A 27,674-nucleotide genomic window follows, 5' to 3' on the forward strand; every position below is an offset into this window, starting at 1 on the left:
CTGGGCTGACAGCTTACCACGTCCTGGCAGGTACGTGACCGGCTTCATGGCTGGGCCCGTGTTGCCCCTGGGGGTCCCACTAGTCCTCCACAGGCCAGTGGGGACCAAACAACCAGGCCTGGAGTGGGGAAGGGACTGAGGCGTGGTCGCTGTGGTTACCCCTCCTGCCACAGGGTCTCCCGTTCATGGCCTCAACACTTCATATACGAGTGCCAACGACCTACGAGGCACTGGAGCAGGGTGCCCAGTGGGACTGACAGAACCCCGGGCCCCAGGAGCTTACGGTCAGGTTGGAAAGAAAAACCCAAGCATCTCATTCAATATTACACTTCCAAAGCAGTGAGGGGCCACTGCGGACCGGCGGCATCTCTTCTTCACGGGGCGGGGGTGGGGGGCGGAATCTGTCCCAGCCTCTGAAGTCTCACACTGGAAAGCTGCACCCTGGCCCCAGCCGCCACCAACATGCTCTGTGACCTGAGACCAGCCCCTTCCCTTCATGGGTCGCGGTCTCCCTGTATCAGCAAGAGCGGGGGAAGAGAGCCAGGAAGGGCCGGTAGGTCATCCTGGCTTTCACTCCAGCTGCTCCCGGAGGACTGGCCTGAGGAGGATTCTCCAGGCAAGGAGGGTGTGACTGGGGAGGTGCCCGTGGGCTGGGGAGTGATGGGCACCCATGACTTGTGCTGGCATTCCTGCCCTAGGTCCCTTCCGCTGCAGACGGCCTGTAAGTGGACAGCACACAGAGAAGCAGCCAGAGTTCACATCCCAAGGTAGAGACCATGGCTTCCTTCCACCTCCGAGCCTGTAAAAGACACCTGTCCGCCCCTGCCATGCCGTACAGCCATCATGCCTTCAAAACAGGACCCAGGGTGTAGGAGCACTTTAGAACTACAACTCCTCCTCCTCCAGGAAGCCTTCCCTACCAGCTCTCCCTGTAGACCCAGCCTTGTCCGCTGCGGGCCGCTGTGCTCTGTACATCCCTGTGCAGGCGGTACGTGGGATGTCTAACGTGGTTCGTGCGTCTGTTGCCTCATCCTCTGCCCCCTCCCTGGGGAGAGAGACCGTGTGGGATTCTTCTCTGATCCCAGGGCCCAGCATGGGTCTGGCACAGAGCAGGGAGCCTCTAGGGAGGAGGTGAAGGACAAAGTGACCATTTTGGACCTTACTATCAGCCTGAAAAAAGTAGTTAGAGGGAAAAGTCAGAAGGGGTTGGGGAGGCCTGGGGAGGGGGGCGGGCAGCGGCCTGGCGACTTCCTGGACAAGCATGCTGGCTGATGTTCCTGGTCCTCAGTGTGACTATTGTCCCTGCTGGTCCAGAGACTGAGCTCAATAGGGCCTCTGTCCCTCCTTGGGCAGGCCAGCCTGCACGGTGGCATCCCACCCGGGCAGCTGGGAGGCGAGGCCCGACACTTCCTGTCCCCACTGAGAGCGTTCAGAGGGGCGGGGGGAGGGGAGGAGGCTCTCAAGACAAGTGCCCATCTATGTCCCCTAGAGGAAGGCTGCCCAGCTGGGGGAGGAGGTGGGAGAAGGGAGAACAGGGCTGGGGACTTGCTCACTCCTATGCCTCAGCCCCTCTCCTCCCAACCAGCCCTCCCTCTGAGGTGGAGCTGTCAGGAGGGCCACTCTGGCCCTCCTGCTCATCTTTGAACAGGCCAAGCACATCCTTGCCTCACCTCAGGCCCTCCGTTCTTACGGCTCCCTCAGCCAGGCCTGTCCTTCCCACAGACCTCCCCCATCACTCCTTCCTTGCTTCACCTGTCTCTAGCAAGCCAGCCCTTTCTCAGAGCAGCTGTCCCCGACAACTCCAGCTGACCTGACCTAACCTCCTAGCACACCCATCTGTACCCATTTCTTCACCATCTGACGTCCCACTAAAGCACAAGCTGCATTCTTCTGCTGTCTTCTTGTTCACCATGGTACATGCCCAGTTCCAGGAACAGAGCCTGGCACGTACTAGACAGTCAGTAAAGCCATGTCAAATTAACAGAGAAAAGTGCCACACTTCAACAGTGATCTGCGTACCAAGAGACGTGCTCTGGGGAACAGAACCCTATGTTCTGGGAGCACAGGACCAGGATGGTTGGGGAGGAGGCTACAGGGAACACAGCAGGGCTAGATGAAGACGAAGGGCAGGGGACCCCTCGTGGAGAGGGCTGGGTGGCAGGAAGCAGGAGGGGCTTCCAGAGAGCCAGACCACACAGGCTCCTAGGCCTACACTGCAGGGCTGGATGGTAGTCCTGGAGCCGTGGGGCACCAGGGAAGGGTTTAAAATCAGGGCTGGTCAGAAGAGCCTGGCATTTCCAGAAGGTCTTCCGGCTGCGCGTGGAGAATGGGTTGAATGGGGGTTGGGACTGGTTGTGAGGACACCAGCCAGGGAGGGGGTGTTGCCCCATGCTGCTGAGAGGAGCTGCTGGTCCATTCTGGGGAGAAGTGGAGAGAGGACAAACAGGAGACAGAGATCCGCTCCCCCACCCCACCCCCCAGCTTTGGTTGGCCCTGGCGAGGGACAGCCAGGAGTCAAGAATGACTCTGAGGTTGTCTGACCACAACCATCCTGCATGGCTATGGGGATTGGCCAGGGACCCCCTCTTGGCTGGTGGTTGGAGCAGCGGGGAGGGGGACAGGGGAGGGCAATGGCAGTGCCCTGCGGCTAGCAGTGATGGATGGAAGGGGGTCGGGCCATCCCTGGGCAGCAGGCAACAGCGGTAGATGGGACAGCCTCATGACAGCGGTCGGTCCTGGCTCCTTCCCAGAGGCCCGCCCTGAAGAGTTGCCGATAACCCTGTCACCTGAGCCGGTGAAAGATGCCCCTGGGGACAGGGTCCACCACAGAGCTGACGTGGAAGTGCGGTCAGCTACCCTGCCATGTGCTAATTATCACACACACGCGCATGTGTGCAGACACACACACTCCCCTGCCAGTGAGCACACAGGCTCAGGGCAGGAGGGCCACGCTGGAAACTCCCATGCTCCCCATTGCCGGCTCGGCCCCAGAACAACTGATTCTTCAGAGCCCGGGAGGAGGAGGCAGTGGGAGAGGTGTGGAGTCCCAAAAAGGAGAAGGCCCTTTGAAGGGGAAGGAGCTGGATGTGGCTGGAAGGAGCACCTCCTGGAACCAGCTTCTCCAGGCTGGGGCCCCACCAGGGCTCCCGGAGGGCCTCCACGCCATAGAAGGCTGTTGCACCTGACTCCGGCCGCGTCGCCAGGAGGGCACACCCCCCTGACGGCGGGCCAGTAACTCGGTACAGGCACCCAAGACAAGCCCCCTGGAAGCCTACCATCCCACACGTGTTCCTTCCTGGTCCCGGTCTCCCACCCTCGCTTCATTCCCAGCAACCGAAAAGGCCCAGATGGCAGGGGTGGTGGGAAGCACCTAGGAGATGCTGGCATGTGAAGGTCTGGAGCAGAGCCTCCTTGCTCTGCCCACAGAAGGCCATCGAGCCTGTGCACCGAGCTGGGCCCTGGGCGGCCACAGGTCTGCAGACATGCACGTGCGCACGCAACCTGCACAAGGAACGACACGCACAGGAATGTCTCAAAGGCACACACCTTAAGATGACCTGCCAGCTCCACTTTGAGTCAACCCACAGGGAAGCGAACGGTCAGGAGGACGGCGGCGGCCCTTCAGGCTGCTCTAGGACCCAAAGCGAGGCCGGTCTGCCGAGCTTCCTGTCAACCTCACGGCTCCCCGGGGGCTTGGCAGAAGCGTGAGCCTCTGTGCGAGTGTGTGTACCAGCATATCGGCGAGGGGCGGACGCGCCCGCATGCACACTCGGCGCTCTGTGCACGGGTGCCGAGCGTGGGGCTGCCCAGAGCCCTGCTCTACACCGATCCCCACCAGCTTCAGTGGATCGGGGGGAGGCCTGGCCACAGGCAGCCCTGGACTTCTCAAAATCACACAAATGACTCTCTGGAAAATGGAGGGAACCATGCTGAAGGAAGGAAAACTGCAACTGCCCTTCCCTGTTCCGGAAAATGTCTCTCTATGCCCTGGCGGTGGGAGGAGATGGCTGCCTTCTAGCTCCTGAGCCAGCCAGGTGCAAAGTGCAAGAGGGCGCTGGCCATGCGGCTCCGACCCAGGTTCGAGGCCTGCCTCTGCCATGACTGGCTACAAGCACCTGGGGGATCTGCTAAACCTCTCTGAGGCTCGGTTTCCCATCGCTCCGGAGGGGGAGCAATGACGCGTTTGGGGGGGAGCCGAGAAGATTTAATGAGCTGATGAACGCAAAGTGCTTGGCCCAGAGTTGGGACCCAGGAACTAGCGGAGCTCATCATTGTCACAGGGACACCTGTCTAAAAGCTCAGATGCCCACCACCTCTATAATCTTTCTTCCCTATCTTGCCTTGGGTTAAAAACCCAGAGAAGGGTCCGAAATCCCAAATTACCACCCCCCCACCCCACCCAGAGAATATAAATAAGCCCAGTCTCCATCTCCTTCAGCAAACATGAGGAACAGGCCAGGGCCAGGTCGGTGCTGCAGGTGCGGAGCGGACAATGGACAAGGCCGGCCTCTGCCCCATCCCAGCCTATCAGGGTTTCCTATACAGAATCTCAGTTAATCGTCTAACCAATAAAATAAAGAATCTCGGTTAGGATCTACCGGTCCCCAGAGAGGAGCTTTCTCGAGGTGACACAGTGAGGATGCCCACCCCACACCCCACTGCTTCCAGCCCACCATCTGCCTCCCAGTCCCCCAGCCCAACGCGCCCCCATGCATGCCCAGCCCCGGTCCTGGGGGAGTGGTCTGGCAGGCAGGAAATGGCCAGGGGAGGTTAGGTGGGGCAGGGAGAGCTTCTCCTGGGCCTGGTGTGTGAGCCGCCGGCCAGAAATGTGTGATCCTGAACTGCAGGGCGGGTCCCCATCGCCTCGGAGGGACCTAAAGGCTGACTTGGTCCTACAGAAGGTCCGTCGTTCTGTGCAGAAAGCTAGGCCTAAGGAGGACTGGTCGGAGGGCGCCTGGCAGGGGCTGGCCTTGGCCACCAACCAGCTCCCTCAGGCAAGTCACCTCCCGCTTCCAGGCCTCAGTTTTCCCACCTGGAACCAGGGTGCGTGCACGTGTGTGTTTAGGGTTGGGCTTTGGGTGGGATAGACTGTGGTGCCCTGAGCCAAAACTGACACCCTGGGAGATGACAGCTCAGTTTTGAGACAGGGCCAACGCACGAAGCGAGCTCGAGATGTTGCCACACGCATCGCCCACCGGCCTTTCCGCTGCGGATCAGACATGCCCTCGTACTCGCCCTGCCCTCCACTCCTCTACCGCGGGGACACAGCCGGAACCGGAGCACAGAGAGCTCTGTGGGGTCTCTGCTCTCCCCACCCCCACCCCTTCCCCCAAGAGAGGCCAGCCAGGCCAAGCAGGGGAGGGGGCACGCGTCCAAGCTCGCACAATCACCACCTTGTCTTGGGGAGACAAAGGCCAGGCTCCGGGCCCTGGCGGCCAACTGCCTTAGATGAAATGACAGATCACAGAGTTGCTGAATTTAGAATTTTTTTTCAATGTTAGTACCATAATAGCTTAGATTCTTAGAATCCTTGAAAGTCAGTCTAATAATATGTTAGAATCCGAGATGCAGGGGATCTTCATTTTAAAGGACAATAGTAAGAGCAGGTTGAAATCCAGAGAGTGGGGTGAGTGCAGAACCGCACAGTCCGGGTACGGAGTGATCACAGAACCTCAGACTCTTAAAATCATACGATTCAGAACAACCAAGTGTCAGAATCATCCCGTGTAGAAGCCTCCTCCCACAGAACAGGAACACCTTATAATCACGCAATCTAAGAAATCTGGGACTGAACATCATGCAGTGCTAGAAGCGGGACCCCTGGAATGTCCAAGTTCCATGGAATCTTGTCATCTTGTGTCCCCAGGTCCTTCCCCTGTAGCACCTGCCCGAGCTCCCCAACACTTCAGACCTGGGCGAAGGTACATGCCAGAATCACCTAGAGAGCTGAAAAAAATGCCGTGGGTAGGCCTACCCCAGATTTCCCGAATCAGAATTTCCAGCACCGAATTTTTAAAAAATTCTCCAGGTGATTCTAATGTGAGGCTCCAATGGAGAATTACAGACCTGGTCCACTTCCTTCCATGCAGGTAGGCAAACAGATGCAAGTAACTGGTCCAAGGACCACAGTAGTGGTCCCTATACCAAGGTCAAGGCTCTTAGCCTTCCCTTGCTTCCTCTACCTGGACCCTTCTGTCTCCAGGGGGCCCAGTTCCCAACTTGCTGTGTCTATCTCACAGCCCCCCTGCTCCAGGGGTGTTCCCGATGGTCTCGGGGAACGAGTGGGCCAGGACAGAGTGAGACACCTGGAGGCTGCTGGACTCAGAAAGTCAGCTTCTCCCTCATCCCCAACCGCATGCTCCAAGCCCTCCATACCATTTCAAAGGGAGGCTGGAGGGACACTTCAAAGGTCATCAATGTCAATCCCCAGCCTCCAGAGAGGCTGAATGAAGAAATGCACCAGGCATGGCAAGTCACAAGCTTGGGGTCCTCACTGTCACTAGCCTGCTCTGTGGCCTTAGACAAGTCACCTGCTCTATGTCAAAACAGTCTAAGGCAGAAAGGCTGGACAGAGAACCTCTGGGAATCCCTTCCACCTCTGCCTCCTGACCTCTTGCAACATGGCTATACATTTAAGGAGGTGGGAGCCCTCAAGATCCTTTGCTGGCTTGTTCCCAATCAGTAAGTTCCTTCTTATTTCCAACCAAAACATTCCAGCCACTGTTTCAGTCCTTTGTCCTTCTGCATAAAAATGGAGACTGTCTGGGCACAGAGGCCCTTCCCATGCTCAAAGGCAATCCCCAGCTCTCCAGCATCCCAGCTGAGGATGTCCCCCTCTGCACCCCTGTTGTAGGTCTGGCCGGCCCTGCTGCGCTCCCAAACAAATGTAGAGGGCCTGATCAGGGTTGCCAAAGCCACAGAGGCTGTCAGAGCCTCTGCCCGTTCCTGGTTTGAATCTGATGTGCTCCTATCGGGGGCAGAAGCCCTGCCAGGCCAGAGCGCTTCCGAAAATAAGATGGGGATTTCCACACAAGAACCCCTATCGGGCTATGGAAAGGGGGCCCAGGGGGACCCAAGGCTCAGAAATGGGGAAGCGGGAGCCCAGATATTCCTTAGACCAAACTGTAATGTGCCCAACAGTCACCCAGGAGTTTGTGAAAATGCCAGTTCTGATTCAGCAGGGCTGGGGGAGGGCCCAAGGCTCTGCATTCCTGGCAGCCTCCTGCTGCTGGTCCGAGGACCACACTTTGAGACGTTCATAAATAAAATCTTTTTATCCCTAAGGACTCCTTATTTTTGTTCGGCTTGGCTTGCAATTTGTTCCAGCCCTGATGGCTTGTGAGATCCACACAGCAGCTCTAAGGGGCAGCTAGGATGTTTATCATAGCACAGAAAGGGAAACTGAGGTAGAGCAAGGGCAAGCGGCTTGTTCTAAGTCACCCACCTGGCTGTGCTCCCTCCTCTAAACACTCCTGTGGTTGGTTAGAACCACACAGCTTAGCAATGAGTGACCTCACCCAGAGGCTCCCTGTCCTGCCTACCCCATAACTGTGTAGGCCTGGGGGTGGAAGCCAGCTCCTCTGCCCTGAGGCCTCTCGGGGGTCCCCATGGGGCTCTCGCTGAACCTTACTGGCTGCTGATCCAGCTCCTGGTGGGCTGGATAGGTAGAACAGGGAGTTAGGAACCAGCGAGGCTGCAGAGCCACGCTCCTTGGGCTCAAGCCCCAGCTATGCCCTTGGCTCCTGTGTGGCCCTAGGGGAATTTCTCGATGTCTTTGAGGACATTGATGATGTGCAAGGACCCAGAGAATGCTCAGCCTGTGTTAGCTCCCCACCTTCCCCACACTGCACTTGAGTCTTGTTCAGTTCTTCCTCCCTCCCTCACAAATTTACAGCGGCACAGCCTCTAAAGCAAGACCGCCTGGACGGCATCTGTGCTGTGTGACCCTGGGCAAGTCACTTACGCTCTCTGTGCAACGGGGAAAATAGGATCCCCAGCCCAAAGGGCTGTGGCAGGAAGCAGATAAGTCAACATGTGAAAAGTGCTTAGAGCAGCACCTGCACGTCGTGCACGCTCCCCACTCGGGCAGCGAATGTGCTTTCTCCCTGCTCCAGATGGTGGCCCCAGCTCTGCAGCAGGTGCCACAGCAGACACGGGCATCCAGGCTCAAAGCTGCAGAAGTAGCTCATGTTTGCTGAGTGCTCACTGCACACCAGGACTTCCAGGGCCCCTCCTGCCCCAAGATCATAATCAGGACACAAAACACTAAGCTGGTTGTGTGCAGATCTTGGGGAACACAGAAGAGGGAGTAACCGGTGAATGGGCAGAGCTCGAAAGTCCAGTGGGAGGAGGGGACCCCCGGCCCTATTTGAGCTTCATGCTCCCCAGCAAGGGGTAGAGGAGCTTGGGCTTCCAGAAGCTTCTAATCCTTGTCATCAGGCTCACCACCATGGAAATACATCCCCTTCCTCACCATCACCCCAGCCTGTGGGATGAGAGACACCAGCTCCCATACAAAGCCTCCCTCCCTAGCCAAAGCCAGGGAAGCACTAGGATACAAGGCAGTGAGGAAAGCCTGGGGCAAGAGGGGGCACCCTTTCTCCCACAGCCTGATCATTGCCTGGGTCTGAGCACAGCAGGTGCACAATGTGTCCTAGTGGACAAAACCATTCTTGTAGGCAGAGAGGGGCAGTGGGAAAGGCTGGACCCTGGGATGGGGCCGACTTGGCCCAATCTTCACCAGCTGTGAAAAAAGTTACTTAACCTCTCCGTGCTGCTTTGTTACAAGACAAAAGAAGGAAGAAAGGAAGTGAGGGGGAGATGAAGAGAGAGAAGAAGGTGGGCAGACGGATTGCAGAAACAGCCCAGGCTACAGTGAGAATCCCATCAGCCACGGAGAGACGTGCTCTGTGAGCCAGGCAGGAGGGAAGTCTCATTGCCCCTGACTCCCCACCCCACTCCAGGGGCATCCTTCCCTGGCCTGGCGGCCTGACTTCTCCGCAGCCCAATCTGCAGCAGGTGGGGAGAAAGCCCAGCTCTTCAAGGCAGGCCGGGTCAGTGGTGACCAGTCCCTGAATTCAGAGGCCAGACAAAACCACGCGGTGCAGGAGGACCCAATCAGGCCCTGTCCCTGAGCGCCACCCCAGATGCAGAGGGAAGGGAGACTGCTGCCCTCACGAATGTGCCTCCAAGGCTCGGGCGCAGAACAGGGCACTTGCCAGAAGCCCACATACCGTCTAGTCACTCAGGCAAACATTCTGTGGGCTGCACTGGGCTGCTCGCTGGGCAGTGGGGCAAATGGCGCAAGCTGACAGTTTTCAAAACACATCAGGGGCGCCTGGGTGGCTCAGTGGGTTAAAGCCTCTGCCTTCGGCTCAGGTCATGATCTTAGGGTCCTGGGATCGAGCCCCGCATCGGGCTCTCTGCTCAGCAGGGAGCCTACTCCCCGCCCCCCCACTTCTCTCTGCCTGCCTCTCTGCCTACTTGTGATCTCTGTCAAATAAATAAATAAAAATCTTAAAAAAAAAAAAACACATCAGCCTGCTCACCACCTCTGGGTCTCATGCAGGTTCTGACATGGGCTCCCCGGCTGACGCCATGTCCGAGGCTCAGGCAGTGTGGGGGCCCAAGGGCAGGACAGGTTTGGCCAAAATTGGACAGTGACTGAGAAGCAGGCCTGGGACAAGAGCGGCCCCCAGAGCCCACACGTGCCCCCTCTGCCGGCCAAGCAGACACAGCCCCCGCCTGGGCCAGGCCCCCAGAAAGTAGGACAGAGGGTTGTGTGCAGATCAGCTCCACTAGGCGGGGCTCAGCAAACCGGGGTAGCAGCAAGGCAGGGGGCATGGAGGGGCGCAGAGGATGCTCCACACGAAAGGGGACACGTGGGCTGGGCTGGGAGAAGAAGGAGAAACTGAGAGAGAATTAGCAGCCAAGGGCATGGCACAGGCAAAGTCCTGGGGCAGGGGAAGGCTCAGACCTCAAACGGCAAACATGCAGGCATTGCCTCCTGGAGCAGCGGTGGGGCCACCTTCCAGGCCTGGGGCAGAGCACAGCCTGCACCCGAGGGACCTGCTCTGTCCTCTGGGGCCTAGATGGAGAGGCAGTACAGGTGAGAAGCCATTGAAGGCCTGGCTTTGGGGTGCTGGTTATGAAAAGTGGGGTTCAGAGAGGAGAGCCGGTCGTCTAGGATGGCTGGAAAGGCACCTGAGGGAGGGGGACTCCACTGGGCTCTGAAAGTAGTAGGAGGAAAGAGAGGAGGGAAGGGTGCTGTGGCGAGGGGGGATAGTATGAGCTAAGGCAGAGGCTGAGAGCCCCAGGTGTACATGTGTATGCGCAGGTGTGGCATGCACCTGTGTGTGTGGTTAAGCTGCTGGTGGGGGTGGGGCAGGGAAAAGGAAAGAGGAAGGTCTGGTGCGCACTGCATCCCGGGTTGCTTCTCACCTACCTCCCACCAACCCTGGGAAGGCAGGCTCTTTACAAATGAGGGCTGATTAGGCTTGGGAGGCCCCACAATGCACCGTGTATGACTAACAAGAACTGCCATTTCCCGAAGGCCGTGCGATGCCAAGCTCTGTATCAGTTGCTTTGCGCGCCCATTTCCCACAAACACCCTGCAAGGTGGGTGAGCCCATTTTACAGACACCCGGGTGACGCTGTGTGATGGGCACAAGGCCATGCAGCTGGGAAAAGGCAGAAGTGCAGACTGAGAGCCCAGCTCTGTGAGATTCTACTGCCCTGCTCTCTCCAGTCCTCAGTGAGGCTGAGGGGGCCAAGGGGTGACCCTGTCAGAAGTTTCCATGGCTCTGAGCTACTCCAAGAGGAAAACAACTGTGTGAGTGGGGGGCAGGTCAAGAGCCTGGCACACAGGAAGCCATGGGCAGGTAAGGAATTAAAGAGTGAGTGAATGGGCTCCTTCAGGTGTTCAGAGGAAAGCAGTCCCTTTGGGCTTAGAGAACAGGAGAAATCAGAGAAGCCTGCCTGGAGAAAGTGACATTGGGGAGCTATTCAGTCCAAGGATGCAACTGCTTGCCCTCTATCCACTAAGCCCTGCAGGTTGTTCAAGGACCAGGGACGGGTCCTGGCTCCCTATTCTGCCAACATCCCTGTCCCTCAGGGCCCAGGGGCAGAGGATTGAGAAGGTAAGGCCACCTGACATGGCAAGATTGCTGGGAGCTCCAAGTCACCCTCTGTGGTCCACTTAAAAGGAGAACTGGCAGCTGAGGATGTGAAACTGGCCCTCTCGGGCTCTTTCCTGCCAGGCCCGGGACAGCAGGAAGGATGGACAAGTGGCTGCCCAAGGAGCCCCCACGCCCTGCGCCCTGCCTCCCCCGACAACTGCAGCTGCTCCCACTTGTCTGTGCCAGGGCCAGCACTTGGCTGGGCCATCCCTCAGCCTGGGCCAGAGGGGAGCTACAGCCCAGAGGAGGCACTGGGCATCTTCCCTCCATGCCTAGCACCCTCCTCCTGAAGCACCCACTTGGGCAAAATGGAGCCTCCAGGACCCAGTCCCTACCTTCCTGCCTTAGGACCCCTGCCTAAGAGGTCCCCCTGCCCCCATCCCAAGGCTCCTCTGCACCTTTCTGGCCCGTCCCAGAGCCAGCCCCTTCTGCCTGGGACCAGGGTGGGATGGGAGGACCAGGCCCCCTCTAATAACCCACAGCCCTGAAGCACTGTCTCAGACGTCTAGAATGTCTTAAAACAGTCCGAACCAGCTGAGCATAACAGGAATGATGGTCATTAAAAAAATCCCACTTGGCGTGTGTACGAGGTGCCAGGCTCCCTGTTAAGCAGTACAGATGAGGTAATGCATGTATCCTCATAACATCCCACGATTGCCATCTTACACAGGAGGAAACCAAGGCCCAGGGACATTCCATTAATTTTGCCAAAGACACGCAGCTAATACATCCCAGGACCGGGGTCAAACCCAGGAGGGCGGGCATCAGGGTCTGTGCTCAGAACTACCCAGCCACAAAAACGGAGTCTCAGAAGAGGCTGCTGCACTGGCTCTGGGGTCCTTCTCCAGCGTCAGCACCTATTCGCCGATCTGGAGGCCCTCCATCCCCCGTCAACACCCATCCCAGCTAACATTCCCCGAAGGCTTGAGACATTCCAGGTCCTGAGCCAAGTGCGGGACATCACAGCCCAAGCCCCTTGGCCAGGCGGCCAGCCCCAGGGTCCAGAGGAACTCTGCAGAACTACTGCGTACACATGCAGACCGCCAGCCCCGGGCCGGCCCTTCCTTGCTGGAGTCACATAATGACGATGTTTGTCTTCCCACCTTCCCTCCCTCCCTTCCTTCCTTCTTCTCCCCTCCTTCTTCCTTCCGTACTCTATGGATCCTTCATAACATGTAGTCCTGGCCTGGTACTGTGAGAAAACCTCAGTTTCCCCACCAGCACACTGATGGCTCTTAACTAATCAAGGATCCTGAGCCCAGGGTTCTGCAGGGAAAATTCTGCATGCCCTCAGTCCCTCTCTGCCCATCCCCTCCCAGCTCCAGCCCCTCTGTCCCCAGAGGAAACCCAGGCCTGCAGTGAGGTCAGGGCAGGAATGGGGGGCTGGAAACCCCAGGTAAGGGTTGGACAAGGGCTAGTGGTCACAGAGCCCCACAGGGACCCCAGCCTTCTCTGGACTGGGGAGCGATCCAAGGGCTAAGGTCCAGGGGCTGTAGAGATTGGGGTGGGGAAGAAGGGCCCTGGGCCAGCCTTTGCTCTTCCCTTGCCTCCCATCCCTCATCTGAGCAAGACCCTGAAACTATTTATATGCCGGCTCTAAGGTTTCAGCTGTTCTAGGATCCATTCTCTCCCTGCTCTATTTTTCTTCTTCTTTTGCAATCTCCAAGTAACCCGAGCTGCCAGATGGGTGGGGGCGATGATTGTTTTCTGTCTGACATCTGGATTTCATTAGCAGCCCTGGGCATGCTGACTCAGGAACAGCAGCTCCCCTGGGCTCAGGCCCTCCCCAGACCCATCACAGTGCCCGGTCCTTCACTGGACACAGAAGGCACAGGTGATGACACCCCTCAGACCTCCCTCAAAGATATAAGCAGCCCCCTCCCCACCACCACCGAGAATGTCCGGAGAGTGACAGAGCCTGAGAGTTTGGAGAATTTCTGCTCCCAGCTCAGCGCCTGATGGGGAGGCTGCCAGGCTGAGTGTGGCTGGGCCTAGCCGCCATGAAGGGTGAACAGGGGCCTTAGGGCAAGGACGCCCGTCCTGGATGTCCTGCCCTCATGCACACCCCAGCTTCCTCCTTACAGAGACACTGAGTGGACCATCAGGGCACAGACCCCAAATCGCAGATACATTTTAGAGATGAGGAAAGGTGGCCCAGAGTGGTCACCATGCCCCAGAGATGGTACCTTCTTATAGTGCCCAGAATTTGTCCCCTCACCTCCGACCTTTGCTCACCCTCCCTTGCCCAATGTCTGGTCTTATCATCCATCCACATTACTGGACCGGTTTTGTTTGCAGTCTTGCCTCCTCCGTGAGCTTTCAAAATGCCAATCAGAGCATGTCACCTAAATCCTTGGATGGCTTCCCCTTGCCCTCCAGATAAAGTCCAAGTTTGTACAGCTTGGCACACGGGCCCTTCACCACCTGATGTGGCCACATCTCCCCTCCTCCCCTCAGGCACCCCACACGCCAGCCACGGCCAAGGGCTCGCGCTTCCCGGAAAGCATACCCTCATTATTTACACGCTTGCTTGGAAGCCTTTCCCACCCCAGTTCTAGACTCCTCCTCTTGGAGGCTTCACAGGAAGCCCCAGGCCAAGGCAGTCCTTCACTACGAACCTCAACCAGAGCCTGGCCACCCTGAACAGCCCGCAGTGTTTCTGTCTACCCCACTGAGAACAGGGATGGGGCCTTACAGAGCATTGGCCTGGCACACAGAAGGAGCTCCGAGAGGGCTGGGAGCCTAGTGTGTTCTGGGTCCAGCTCTGTCCTGGACAGACTGTACATCCTGGGCACAGAGGTGGCCCCCACCACAAAACCCCATACCCATGCAGGCTCAAGTGCAGCTGGCTCAGAACAGAACGCTGCCACTCAGGTCTTCACAGCCTGTCACACTGGGGCGCAGAAGCCAACGTGAGAAGCACAGGTGAGCCTGCAGGTGGGCCCTGCAGAGAGCAACCATGTCTCTCTCACAACCAGTTGGCATTCTCGCTGCCCCAGCCCACCCCGGCCTTCCTGACTGCACAAGGAGCCACAGACACCCTGGGGCTGGGCCAGGGCTCCAATCTTCCAGACACAACAGCTTGGCCAGGCCAGGTCTGCTATGGCCCCTACCCACATCATCCTCATCCCTCCTCATTTCCAGGAACCCATCTTTTTTTTTTTTTTTTAAAGATTTTATTTATTTGACAAACAGAGGTCACAAGTGGGCAGAGAGGGAAGCAGAGAGAGAGGGGAAGCAGGCTCCCCGCCGAGCAGAGAGCCCGATGCGGGGCTCGATCCCAGGACCCTGGGACCATGACCTGAACCAAAGGCAGAGGCCCCAACCCACTGAGCCACCCAGGTGCCCCTCCAGAAACCCATCTTTATAAAGAACCCTGACTAAAAATAAATAAAAAAAGAAAGAACCCTGACATTCTGAAAACGATTAATACATTGTATGTGAACTAACTTGAATTTAAATAATATAAAAAAAATTAAAAATAAAGTAAAAAAGTAAAGAACCCTGACTTTCTGAGAATGACAGTGGAGATCCAAGTCTGGATGTGAAGGCAGATCACAGAACCTAATTTTTAAAATATGGGCTCTGGGGATGCTTGGGTGGCTCAGTCGGTGGAACATCTGACTCTTGATTTAGGCTCAGGTCTTGGTCTCAGGGTCATGAGATTGAGCCCCAAGTCGGGCTCCATGCTCAGTGGGAATCTGCTTGAGATTCTCTCTCCCTCTTCCTCTGCCCCTCCTCAGCCCCTCTCTCTCTTAAAAAAATAAATAAAAAATAAAAAGCATAGGCTCTGGAATGAGGAAGGCCTACATTCCAATTCTATCTTTGCTGTTTTCTAACTACATGACCTTAGGCAAGTCACTTAACTTCTCTAGGCCTCAGTTTTATCATCTGGAAATTGACCTGATAGAGTTTTTCAGAAAATTAAATGAGTTAATGCATATTTCACACCTAGCTCAGTGGTCAACTCAGTGTGTACAGACTGGTATCACTGTTATTAATATTATTATTACCCTGGAACTCGACACCTGGCACAGGGTGGAGACAGCTGCAGACACGGGGTTTTCAAGAACTGAATGGTAGACATTCTTGACTCCTGGACCTTCTAGGGCCAGTGCTGACATTGGCTGGAGATGGACTTTGGCCCAGGCACCACCTCACCCACAAAGAGGGGCTGCCCTTCAGCATCATTGGTAATTGGTTTCCAGCACCTTCTGCCTCTGCTTCAGGGGGCTCCCAGTCTTCCTGTAGTGCCCAATCCCCCTCACACTGCTCTCAGTACCTCTGAGAAGCCCCATCAGTCCAATGACTGAACTCTGGACATTTCTCTCCACCCTTAAGTTTGGAAAAGAATCATTTAACAGAGTACAGGGCTCCTGTACACTCCGTAGTATGTTCTGGGCCCAGCTCTGTCCTGGACAGATTGTGCATCCCTGGCACAGAGGTGGCACCATGCCAAGCCCCCACCACAAACCCCCATACACATGCAGGCTCAAGTGCACCTGGCTCAGAATGGAACGCTGCCACTTGGGTCTTCACAGCCTGCCACGCTGGGGCACAGAAGCCAATGTGAGATGCACAGGTAAGCCTGGAGGTGAGCCCTGCAGAGAGCAACCATGCCTCTCTCACAGCCAGCTGGCATTCTTACTGCCGCCAGAGCCAGCAGGCCCAACCTTCCTCGGCCTTCCTGACTGCACTGGGGGCTGCAGAGTGTCTCCCGGTTCCTGGGTGCCACTATCCAGGCTGTTGGCAGTGAATGCCTAGGGTTCCATTCTACCCCCAGTTAGATTTAAGATTTTTTTTTAAAGATTTTATTTATTTATTTGACAGAGATCACAAGTAGACAGAAAGGCATCCAGAGAGTGAGAGAGAGAGGGAAGCAGGCTCCCTGCTGAGCAGAGAGCCCGATGTGGGACTCGATCCCAGGACCCTGAGATCATGACCTGAGCCGAAGGCAGCGGCTTAACCCACTGAGCCACCCAGGCGCCCTAGATTTAAGATTTTAAAAGCACTTAGACCACTGAAAAATCATTCCACAAAAGGAGAGGAGAGAAAGGAGCAGAAAAAATATTTGAAGAAATAATGGTTGAAAACTTCCCAAATCCAATGAAAAATCTTAATTAACACATCTAAGCAGCTCAACAAAGTCCAAGTAGGATAAACACAATGAGATCCACAAATAGACACATCGTATTAACTGCAGAAAGTAAAACAAGGAGAAAATGCTGCTGCAAGCAGCAAGAGAAAAAGGACACATCCTTTACGATGGAATTGCGACAATATTAATAACTGACTTCTCATCAGATATGATGGTAGCCGGAGGGCAGGGGGTAACATTCAGTGTGCTCAAAGTTGCGGGGGGGACCATTAGCCAAGAATTCTATATCCTGCAAAGCTATCTTTAAGAAATGAAAATGAGGGGCGCCTGGGTGGCTCAGTGGTTAAAGCCTCTGCCTTCAGCTCGGGTCATGATCTCAGGGTCCTGGGATCGAGTCCCACATTGGGCTCTCTGCTCAGCAGGGAGCCTGCCTCCTCCTCCTGTCTCTCTGCCTGCCTCTCTGCCTACTTGTGATCTGTCTGTCAAATTAAAAAAAAAAATTAAAAAAATAAAAGAAATGAAAATGAGATAAAGACATTCCCAGATAAACAAAAACACAGGATTTCATTGCTGGCACACCAACCTTTCAAGAAATGCTAAAGGAAGTTCTTCAGGCTGAAAGCAAGTGACCCCAGACATAATGCAAATACACATGAAGAAATAAGGAGCTCTGATAAGGTGGTTTTATAATTATAAAAGATAGCACAAATGAATTTTTTCTTTTCCTTTCTTTTTTTAGCTGATTTAAAAAGCAAGTGCATAAAACAGGACATATGTAACTGTACTATCGGGTCCTATAACATTTGGAAATGTAAGATATTTGCCAATAACAGCACAGAAGAGGCAGGTAGAAGCAAACCTGTCTTGGGTTAAGGAAATGATGCCAGGTGGTCACTTGAGTCCACAGGAACAAATGAAGAGAGCAACAAGCTGGAAATTAAAGGGCTAAGATGTCAAAAGTTATGGGCATATAATTGCTCTCTTTTCTTCTTCCAGCTTCTCTGAGACACATAAAATTACATAAAGTAATGATTATAAGTATTGTTGAATTTGCAACATACAAAGATATAATACGTATAATGATAATGCCCCCAAAATCAGAAAAACAGAAGAGAGCTATAAAGGAGTCGCATTTCTAGATCTCATTGGAATTAAGTCAGTATAAATCTGAAGCAGATTTTATATGTTAAGATATGTAAAATAAGCCCCAGGGCAGCTACTAAGGAAATAGCTTTTAAAAAGTAGAAAAAGGGACGCCTGGGTGGCTCAGTTGGTTAAGCAGCTGCCTTCGGCTCAGGTCATGATTCCAGCGTCCTGGGATCGAGTCCCACATCGGGCTCCTTGCTTGGCGGGGAGCCTGCTTCTCCCTCTGCCTCTGCCTGCCATTCTGTCTGCCTGTGCTCACTCGCTCTCTCCTCTCTGACAAATAAATAAAATCTTTAAATAAAAAAAAATAAAATAAAAAGTAGAAAAAAATCATTAAAGAAATCAAAATGTCACATTAGAAAAGTATCACTTAATGCAAAAGAAAGCGGTACAGGAGGAACAGAGGAACAAAAAAAGACATGAGTAATTCAGAAAACAAAAAGTGAAACAGCAGACCTAAATTCAACTGTATCAATAATTGCATATATCAAATGAGCATTAATAAAAGCATTAGCAATAATATGAATGGATCAAACAATCCAAACAAAAGGCAGGGATTGTTAATGTGAATAGAAAGTGAACCAAGATCCAACTACATGCTTCCTACAGGATACACAATTTAGATCTAAAGATATGAATAGACTGAAAGTAAAGTGAACAAAGACCTATCATGTACATAGTAACCATAAGGAAGCCAGCTATACTAGTATCAGACAAATTAGATTTTAAAACAAACAAACAAAAATGTTACTAGAGACAAATGGGGACACCTTAGAACAATAAAAGGACCAATTCATTAGAAAATACAACAGTTACAACATCGATGTAGCTCACAAAGGAGTATCAAAATACACGTAGCAAAAATTGGCAGAATCGAAGAAAAAATAGTTAACTGAACAATAATAGAGATTTCAACACTCCTACACTTACAACAATGGTTAGAAGAATGAGACAGAACATCAACAAGGGGACAGAAGACACCAACAATACTGTGAACCAACTAGACCCAACAGACACCTACAGAACCCTCCAACCACAGCAGAATTCATGCTTCTCAAGTGCCCATGAACCATCCTAAAGGACAGCCCAAATGCTATGAAACAAACCACGACAAACTTAGAAGTGCTAAAATAATACAAAGTGGAATGAAAGGAGAAATCATTTTTAAAACACATTTGGGAAACTCACAAATATGTGGATATGAAACAACACATTTCTAAATAACCAGTGGGTCACAGAAGAAGCCATAAGGTAAATCAGAAAATACTCTCTGATGAAGGAACGGGAAGAGACAACACGCACAATTATAAGATGCAATTCAGAGGAAAATGTATACCTGTGAATATCTATATTAAAAATAGAAGAAAGATGTAGAACCATTAACCTAACTTTCCATCTCGAGAAACTGGACAAAGAAGAGCAAACTAAACCTAAAACAAGCTGAGGGAAGGAAACGATAAAGATTAGAATGAAGAATTGAAAGCGGAGACGCAAAGAGCTATCTGCACATGTTCATAGCAGTGGTGTTCGCAGTAGCCAAAAGGAGGAAGCAATCCAGTTATCCAATGACGGATAATTAGATTAACAAAATGTGGTCTACACACACACACACACAGGAATATTATTTGGCCTTAAAAAAGAAAGGAACTTTTGAAACTTGTTACAACATGAACGAACCTTGAGGACATTATGCTAAGTGAAATAAGCCAATCACAAAATGACAAATACTATGTAATTCCACTTCTACGGGGTCCTTAGAGTAATGAAATTCATAGCAACAGAAAGTAGAACGGTAGTTGCCAGGGGCTGGGGAAGGTAAGGGGGTTGTATCTTAATGGGTACAGAGTTTCACACAAAAAAAGAGAGTTCTACAGATGGATGGATGGTGATGGTTGGTGGTGGATAGTGATAGTTGTCCAATACTGTGAATGTACAGTTGACCCTTAAACCATGTGGAGGTTGAGGTGCCAAGCTCTGGAGCAGTCAGAAATCTGTGTGTAGGGTGCCTGGGTGGCTCAGTGGGTTAAGCCTCTGCCTTCAGCTCAGGTCGTGATCTCGGGGTCCTGGGATCAAGTCCCACATCGGGCTCTCTGCTCCACGGGGAGCCTGCCTCCTCTCTCTCTCTCTCTCTCTCTGCCTGCCTCTCTGCCAACTTGTGATCTCTCTCTGTCAAATAAATAAATAAAATCTTTAAAAAAAAAAAAAAAAAGAAGGGCACCTGGGTGGCTCAGTGGGTTAAGCTGCTGCCTTCAGCTCAGATCATGATCTCAGGGTCCTGGGATCGAGTCCCGCATCGGGCTCTCTGCTCAGCAAGGAGCCTGCTTCCCTCTCTCTCTCTCTCTGCTTGCCTCTCCATCTACTTGTGATCTCTCTCTGTCAAATAAATAAATAAAATCTTTAAAAAAAAAGAAGAAGAAGTAAGTGTTGTTTAAAAAAAAAATCGGTGTGTAACTCTTGACTCCCCCAAAACTTAACTACTAACAGCCGTATCAATAACTTAGTCAAGTAACCCATATTTTGCATGTTACATGTATTCTATACTATATAAATAAAGTTTGCTAGAGAAAGGAGAATGCTATTAAGAAAATCATGAAGAAGAGAAAATAGTTATTGTACTGTATTGTATTCACTGAAAAAAAAATCCATGTATACATTCAAACCGATGTGGTTCAAGGGTCAACTGTTCTTAATACCACTAAATTATACATGTAAGAATAATTAAGATGGTAAATTTTATGTTCCATATATTTTACCATAATTTTTTAAAAGATTCGAGTGGAAATTAATGTAACAGAGAACAGAAAAACAGTACAGGAAGTCAACTAAACCAAAAGTTGTTCCTTTGAAAAGTTCAACAAAAGGGACAAACCTTTAGCTAGATTGACCAAGGAAAAAAAGAGAGAAGACTCAAGTTATAAGAATCAGAAAGAAAAGGGGGACATTATAACTGACCTTGCAGAAACGAAAGTGATCGTAAGAAAACATTACAAACAACTCTATGCCACTACATTTGATAACTTAGATGAAACAGACAAATTCTACAAAACACACAAACTACAGAAACTAACTCTAGAAGAAATAGAAAATCTGAATCTACCCACAAAAGAAAGCCCAAGTTCATATGGCTTCATGGGTGAATTCTACTAAACATTTAAAGAAGAAATTTTGTAAAGGTTTTATTTATTTATTTAAGAGAGAGAGAGAGAGAGAGAGAGAGCATGAGGGAGGCAGAGGGAGAAGCAGGCTCCCCCACTGAGCAGGAAGCCCTATGTGGGACTTGATCCCAGGACCCTGGGATCATGACCTGAGCCAAAGGCAGACTCTCAAGAGACTGAGACACCCAGGTGCCCCTAAAGAGGAATTAATATTAATTCTTCACAAACTCTTATAGAAAATAGAACAGGATAGAACACTTCCCAAATCATGGAACTGATAAATGCTACTATGTGCATGAACCTTGAGAGCAATATACTAAGTGAAAAAAAACAGTGACAAAAGACCACATATTAGATGATTCTATCTATATGAGATGTCCAGAACAGGCAAATGTATAGAGATAGAAAGTAGATTACGGGTTACTAGGAGTTGGGGAGCCAGGGGGTAGGGACAGCTAAAGCTTATGAGGTTTCTCTTTGAGGTGATAAAAGTGTTCTACAATTGGGGCACTTGGCTGGCTCAGTCAGTAGAGCATGCAACTCTTGATCTCAGGGTCATGAGTTCAAGCCCCACATGGGGTGTAGAGACTACTTCAATAAATAAAATCTTTTAAAAAAAATGTTCTATAATAGGTCATGGTAATGGTTGAGCAGCTCTGCATATACTAAAAGTCACTGACTTCTACACTTTAAATGGGTCAATTATATGGTATGTGGATTCTGTCTCACTAAAGGTGTTACCAAAACAAGCACTCCCACTCCACTTCTAAATATTCTATACACTGAGCTCATAATATTTCATTTGAAACAGAGGTTTCCAGGCTTATAAAAGCCTGTCTGCCCATTCCTTCATTCCAGAAGGCTTACACTGAGCGTCTGCTGTGTGTGGTATCTTGGTCCAGCAGGGGGATACAGAGATGAATCCAGCCCAGCACCTGCCCCTGGAGTTCGTGGTCAGGTGAGGGTGGAGAGCATCTAATTATATTCCAGCCTGCCAAAATCTCTAGTACCTTGCCAATAGGCACACTCCCCATCGTTACCCAAAGGAGGAAAAAATATAATGCTAGCCAACATTTATTAAGTGCTTACTGTATGCCAGACACTGTGTTAAGTACTTTCCATGCATTACTTCCTTGGATCTTCACGTTACTCTGTGTTAGTACTCTGGTTAGCTTTGTTTCACAGATGATGAACTGTGAACTCTACTCATGACTGGTAGAGGAGGTCCCTGGGACTGTAGGAGTCTCTGATAGAATCAGTTTTGAGGTAGAGCTCGAAGAGGGCCTCTACCAGCTTGAGAGGGAAACTGAGGCCCCAGAGGTCATGGGCATCTCAGCCTGGATTGGTATGGATGCTCAAGAAAGCAAAGAGCACTGAGGTCCCAAGCCTGGGGCTCTCATAGACACTCTGCCCTCTCTCCAGCACTTCAGCTCTCTGAGACTCTGTTTCTTCACCTGTAAAATGGGCCAGTATTCCTTCTGCAGAAGAGGTAAGAGCCCTGCACGAGTGCACTCGCTATGTAATCCATTAAAAGAATATAAAGGAAGAACCAGGGTTTGCACGGTGCTAGAAGTCGAGAGGCACTGAGGTCAGGGACCTTCTGTCCCCACATTTAGGAGAGCCCTGGCCCCTCTGGAAAGAGGGCTGGGCATGCACACACACACTTACCTGCACGCCTTCACCGTCCCTCCACTGCTGCCTCAACATCCCTTGCCTTTGGATACTGCTCACCCTTCTTCCAACAACCAGCCAAGCCCCCTCAAGTTCTCCTTCTCCTTCTCCTGGAAGCTTTCCCAGACCTCCAGCTCAGCATGGCCCACCTCCTCGGAGCCCCAGGGGCCCCTGTTGGTGTCTGAATGTCACCTGCTGGCCGGGGTTGAAATTCCAGCACCTCCACAGACTGGCTCAATGATCCCGTGTGAGTGCTTAACTCACTCAAAGCATCATGTAACAAGAGGCTAATGAGAGACTTGACATGTCGGCTAATTGTGAGCCCCGGGCTGCAGGCAGGAGACAATGAGGGAAGTTTCCAAGGTATGGTAAGTGACTGAAAGTCCCCTCGCAGAGGCTCAGCTGGGGAAGGTGCAAGGGGCTGCTGCCAGGGTGGGCCGGGGGCACATCCTTGAGGACCAACGGGATCCTGAGTCTCCTGCTTGCTCCTCATCCCTTCTGGAGAACCCCTGGGGAGGTATGGGTCTTACCCTGTGCTGGGACCTCCTCATCCCGAGGGCCCCTGGCTTCCTGCGTATACTGAGGGCGGACAACGCCCACTGGAGTGGGGTCTGGAGAACAGCCATCAGTGGGCCAGCTCCCACACTCAGGGTCAGGGGTGGGCTTCTCTTGACCAAGGGTCGGAGGAGGCTGAGATCACCCGTATACACAGGTTCCGGGACTTCTACTAAAATGCAATTACAGGCTGGGCCTAAGACTGCATTTCTGACAAGCTCCCAGGCAGCTATCCTGGCCATACTTCACGCAGCGAGGACCTAAAGCACGGCACAGCTATTCCTGAAAAGAGCCACAAGCAGCAAGCACATCTCGGCCTCCATGCGTCTGGAGGCACCCAGCCCCACCCAGCCACACCCTGGGCTCCCACCATCTGGAGGGTAAGACTACATGGATTTTCTGAGTTTCCAGGATCCCATTTCCATTACATATGTAAAATAGAAGCAAAAAACACACATTACAAAAACATTAGAAATTTTGAAAAAATAATAGGGAAAAGAATCACGGATCCATCTCGTACTGTATTGGAAACGACCTTACCCCCTCTCCCCAGGCTGCCAGAGCCCAGTTGGCCAGAGTCAGGAGTCATTCTGCAAGTGGGATCTGCCCCCAGGAGCCCCAGCCCATCACAGCGAAGCACTGGGTGGGAGACGGGGCTGCTCCCCACACTCTCCATCGCCTGGCCCTCTTCCCACACTGAGAGAGAGGCCCAGCCTGCAGTGCCCAAGGCCTTCACCCAGACCTACCCTGTGGGGGGGCACAAAGTCAGGGGCAAGGCCCTCTCCCCTCCCCCCTTACAGGCAGGAGACTGAGGAAACACTGCTGCGGAGGAGGGAGAGGTGGGGTCTGGGGGAGGGGGTGCACATCTGGATTCCTGGCCCAGAGCCCGCATTCTTTCCCTGTGAGTGTGAGGAGATGGGGTCTCTCTCGGGAGAGCTGCGAGGAGGCTGCTGGCCCCCGTCCTGCCCCACTGTAACAGGACCCACCCTGGCAGGAAGACTGGCGGAGATGTGAAGGCCCGGAACCTCATTTGGGGGCCCTCACCGGGATTGCTCACTAGCCAGGGCAGGCCCAGGCTGGGGCTCTGTCCCATCCATGCCAGCCAGTGCCTCAGAAATACCGGAGAGGAGGGGAAGGTGGAGACCAGAGGGCACAAGGCCACTTGTTGGTGGAAGGGGCCCTGGGGACAGGGAGGTAGGGGAGGGGGGAGGTGGGGCCGCTCGGCCTGTTCTACCCAGAGAAGCGGGGCGCCTTACCTGGGGGCAGTCCTTGATGTAGTGTCCTTTGTTGAAGCACAGGTGGCACAGGTAGTTGGGTGGGGGCCTCTTGCTGGGCTTGCGGGTCTCAGAGGTGAGGGTCAGGTCTGAGAAGTGCTCAGTGAGGGAGCTGAGGCCATCGGCAATGTTGTTGAGGGAGCCGTAGGGCGAGGCGCTCTTGTACACGCTGCTGCTCAGAGCCTGGGAGGAGGGACAGAGATGTGAGGGCTCCCCGGGCCTGGGCACACTTGTTTGCAGCTATGGCCTCATGGGCACATGTCCACGGGCACATGCATGCACACTCGTGAATGCACACTCTCTAGCTGCCCGGGAGCTCTGGCCCCCTAGAGCCCCAGTTCATATCCTAACTCCTGCTGCGCATCCACAGGCAAGCCAGTGAACTGCTCTGGGCCCCCAGGGCCCTGTCTGGAAAACAGGAGTAATGAGAGCCACTTCCTAGGGTTCCTAGGAGGCTCAAGTGAGGTCACTGTATCTCCCACCTGGCACTGAGGAATCACTCAGTAAGAAGTGAGGAAGAGGAGGACGGTTCTCATTAGTTCTTTACACATTCCCAGGAGGTAAGCAGGCATAGCAGAAAGCAACCTGTTGGATCTGGGGCTTTGCCATTTACTAGTGCTTTAAACAAGTCACTTCTCGCTCAGCTGACTCAGTTTTCCCATCTTACAAGAAAGAGGGGCATCAGCGTACAGGATTGTTTCCATCGTACAGAAGAGAAGACTGAGGTTCAGCGCTCTGCCTGGTCTCCTGTGGCATGAGGGCTGTGCACACTATGTCCGGGGAGCCCCGAGGCTGGCCCAGGCCTGCCCTCTGTGAGCCCAGGAGGAAGTGGCCCACCTCTCCCACCTCTCCCACCTCCAGCTGACAGGAACCAGATGTCTTGCCTGGCTTCAAAGCAGACGCGGCCCAGGCCCCCTCCTGGTGTATACAGCCTCTATTTATAGGAGTCACAGGCTCTGGGCAGCAAGGCACACTGGAATTTAGCAAAGGTGGGGCCTGTGGTGAGGTTGGCAGGGAACAGCCATGGTCCCCTTTTCCTGGGGCAAGGCCAAGGCCGTAAAGAGGCAGCTCCTCCAGGAGGGTCAACGACAAACCTGGGCATGGGGCCTGGGCATCCTCTGGTCCCCGCTCAGGTGCTTAAGGATTCCAGCAGGGAACCACTAGACCTTGGGGAGCCTTGGATCTACTGGGAAGACAGCCTTGTTCCTGGAAGTCCCCAGGCCTCTAGAGGAAGACAGCCCCTGAGAAGAGGTGGCCTCAGGCTCCCTTATGAAGACAGGGCAGATGGAGGCTCAGAGTGGGTACAGTCCCTCCTGTGTCCCTTCCGTGTGGGCAGGGAGGGAAGGGAGCAGAGAGCAGGCCCCTGGAGATCAGGCACCCCTCCCCAAACCAGGACAGATGCCACCCCTCACACATGTATACCTCAGCCTCCCCACTTGTTCCATTTCTGGGGGCCTGGCATTCCCTCCTAGAGGACACAGCCCTCGTCATCTGGGGACCACCACTCTTCTTGGCTCCCTGGACACCCTGATCTGTGGCCTGGGGCCAGTCCTTTCCCTCTCTGGGCCGTGGTTCCTGCTCCTGTAGGTTTAGACTGGAGCCTAGGAAAAAAGATGCAGGGACCACGTCCAAAAGGCATCCAGGCCAAACACCCAGTCAGTCAGCCTATGATGTCTGGGCATGGGACTCAAAGGCTTCTGAGGACCATCTCTGCTCTACCACTGCCCAGGGCTATCATGAAACCCAGGACCAGTGCAAAATACCACACCTTGCCTTCACTGGAGGGTGATTATCCAGCTCTCAGATGAGCCGAGAAAGTGGTCCATCCTGAGAGGCAGAGGGTCTCCCATACCCGCAGGTGTGTGAGATAGTTCTGGACAACCAACAGTTCTGGACAAGGGGTGTGGAGAGGGGTCCAGTGTCCACAGGATTTGATCCCAGTCCCATCTACTAAGCAATTACAGTGTCCCAGGGGCTGGAAACTGTACACTTATTAAGACAGCCGACGCTCACCACAACCTGTGGTCCCATTTTACAGATGAGGCAAATGTGTCCAACCTTGTACTGAGTGCCTTAAGAAACTTTGAACCAATACGGTTTTCTTGGCCCCACCTCAGACCTACCTACCAAAATAGTCACCTGGCACCGAGAGCCTGGAGCCTACAGCTTTACTGTGGTAAGAAATTCATTACAGAGAATCGACCATTTTAGTTCTGTTTTTTAGCGTACGGTTTCGTGGCACTAAGTACATGCCCATGACTTTGCGACCACCAACCACCACCACCCACTTCCAGTACTTTCTCATCGTTCTAAACCGAAACTGTCTCCCCCTGACGCACTAACTCACTGCTCCCCCTTCCCCCAGGCCAGAACTGCACGTTTAAGCTCCCCAGGGCAGTCTGTCCAGAGGGCCCGCTGGCTCTACCTGGCCTTTCCAAACACCCAGGTCTCTCCTTAGCTTGAGTGGAAGCTTCTCCTCACCCAAACAGGCCTGAGGGAGAGCAGCACCACCACAGCCTCCTGGAGAAAAGTTCATCCAGAAAAGAAACTCCCAACTCCAAATGGTGTGACTCACCCTCATGGCTGGGAAATGCAATTTCACAAATAACAGCCCTCTTCATTTTTTCCCCCCGTTCTCTCTTTTCTTTTTTCTTCTTCTTCTTCTTCTTTTTTTTTTTTTTTTTTCTGTATAAGATTTAAGCAAGTTCACAGGAATCGGGACTGTTTTGGCAGCAAACTGTCAAGAGGAAGGGGAAGTCTGGTGGGTGCCAAAAAGTGCATTAATTACACCCTGAACAGCCTCTCCCCTGCCTTGTGGCCACACTGCCCTGCCCATGGGTGACCCCTCGGGCGTCCCTGGACAGCCAGAGGCCTCCGAGCAGCCTGTCTTCTCCCCAGCAGCTGGATACCTGCACCCTCTACCTCACGAGGGTCACAGCTTCTGTCCTACGAGCAGCTCCAGGAAGAGAAGCGAGGTCAGAGCTTTCCTATTCACCGTCTCTGCCCGCCTCCCTCGGGTGCTCTGGCCTGTCCCTCCTGGTGGCTCCAGCTCCCTTCCCTCAGCCTCAATTTAAGACGACACCACCTTCAAGTGGAAAGGAAGAAGAACAGCTGACCCAACTGCTCGCACATTCCAGATGGAGAAACTGAGGCCCAGAGAGGCCCAGGGCACAGACCAGGGCACACAGCCAGGCCTGAGGGCCATGAGTCCTGCTTGCCAGCTGGCTAAAAGGGCGGGTGGGGCAGCGAGCTGTTTCCTCTCCCAAGCCCCAAGGAACTCCGGCCATGGAGGTGAAAGGCAAGCTGCTCTCAGACCTTTCCCTGGCCGGCCTGCGGGGATGGGTCGGCACAGAGGCCAGGACACACCGTGTTCCCACCCCTCGGGCTGCGGAGGCAGGCCTGGCCTCGGGCTTCCCATTTGTAAACTGAACCCGGAACAGGGAAGGAGGGCAACATGGATGACCTTCGCAGTCCCGCTTTCTTAGGGTCCAGACACCAGCTACTGAAAGACCACCCCAGAGCCCAACATGGGGAGGGCACTTGGTCACTCTGGGCACCTCCTTTCTGAGTCCTGCTGCCTATAGCTGGAGGGTGAGGC

The 27,674-nt window shown here is 53.3% G+C and overlaps 1 protein-coding gene across 1 annotated transcript in view; it reads right to left on the reverse strand.

Moving 5' to 3' along the window:
• The window catches only part of ZCCHC24 (zinc finger CCHC-type containing 24), a 57,265-nt gene that overhangs the window by 20,615 nt on the left and 8,976 nt on the right, over positions 1 to 27,674 (reverse strand). Inside the window, exon 2 of the mRNA XM_047702308.1 lies at positions 24,059 to 24,259. Coding sequence (XP_047558264.1) covers positions 24,059 to 24,259 — 201 coding nt within the window. The remainder of the gene's footprint in view (positions 1 to 24,058; positions 24,260 to 27,674) is intronic.

The sequence above is a fragment of the Lutra lutra genome, chromosome 14, assembly GCF_902655055.1.
Source record: "Lutra lutra chromosome 14, mLutLut1.2, whole genome shotgun sequence".
In the NCBI taxonomy this organism is placed as follows: Eukaryota; Metazoa; Chordata; class Mammalia; order Carnivora; family Mustelidae; genus Lutra; species Lutra lutra.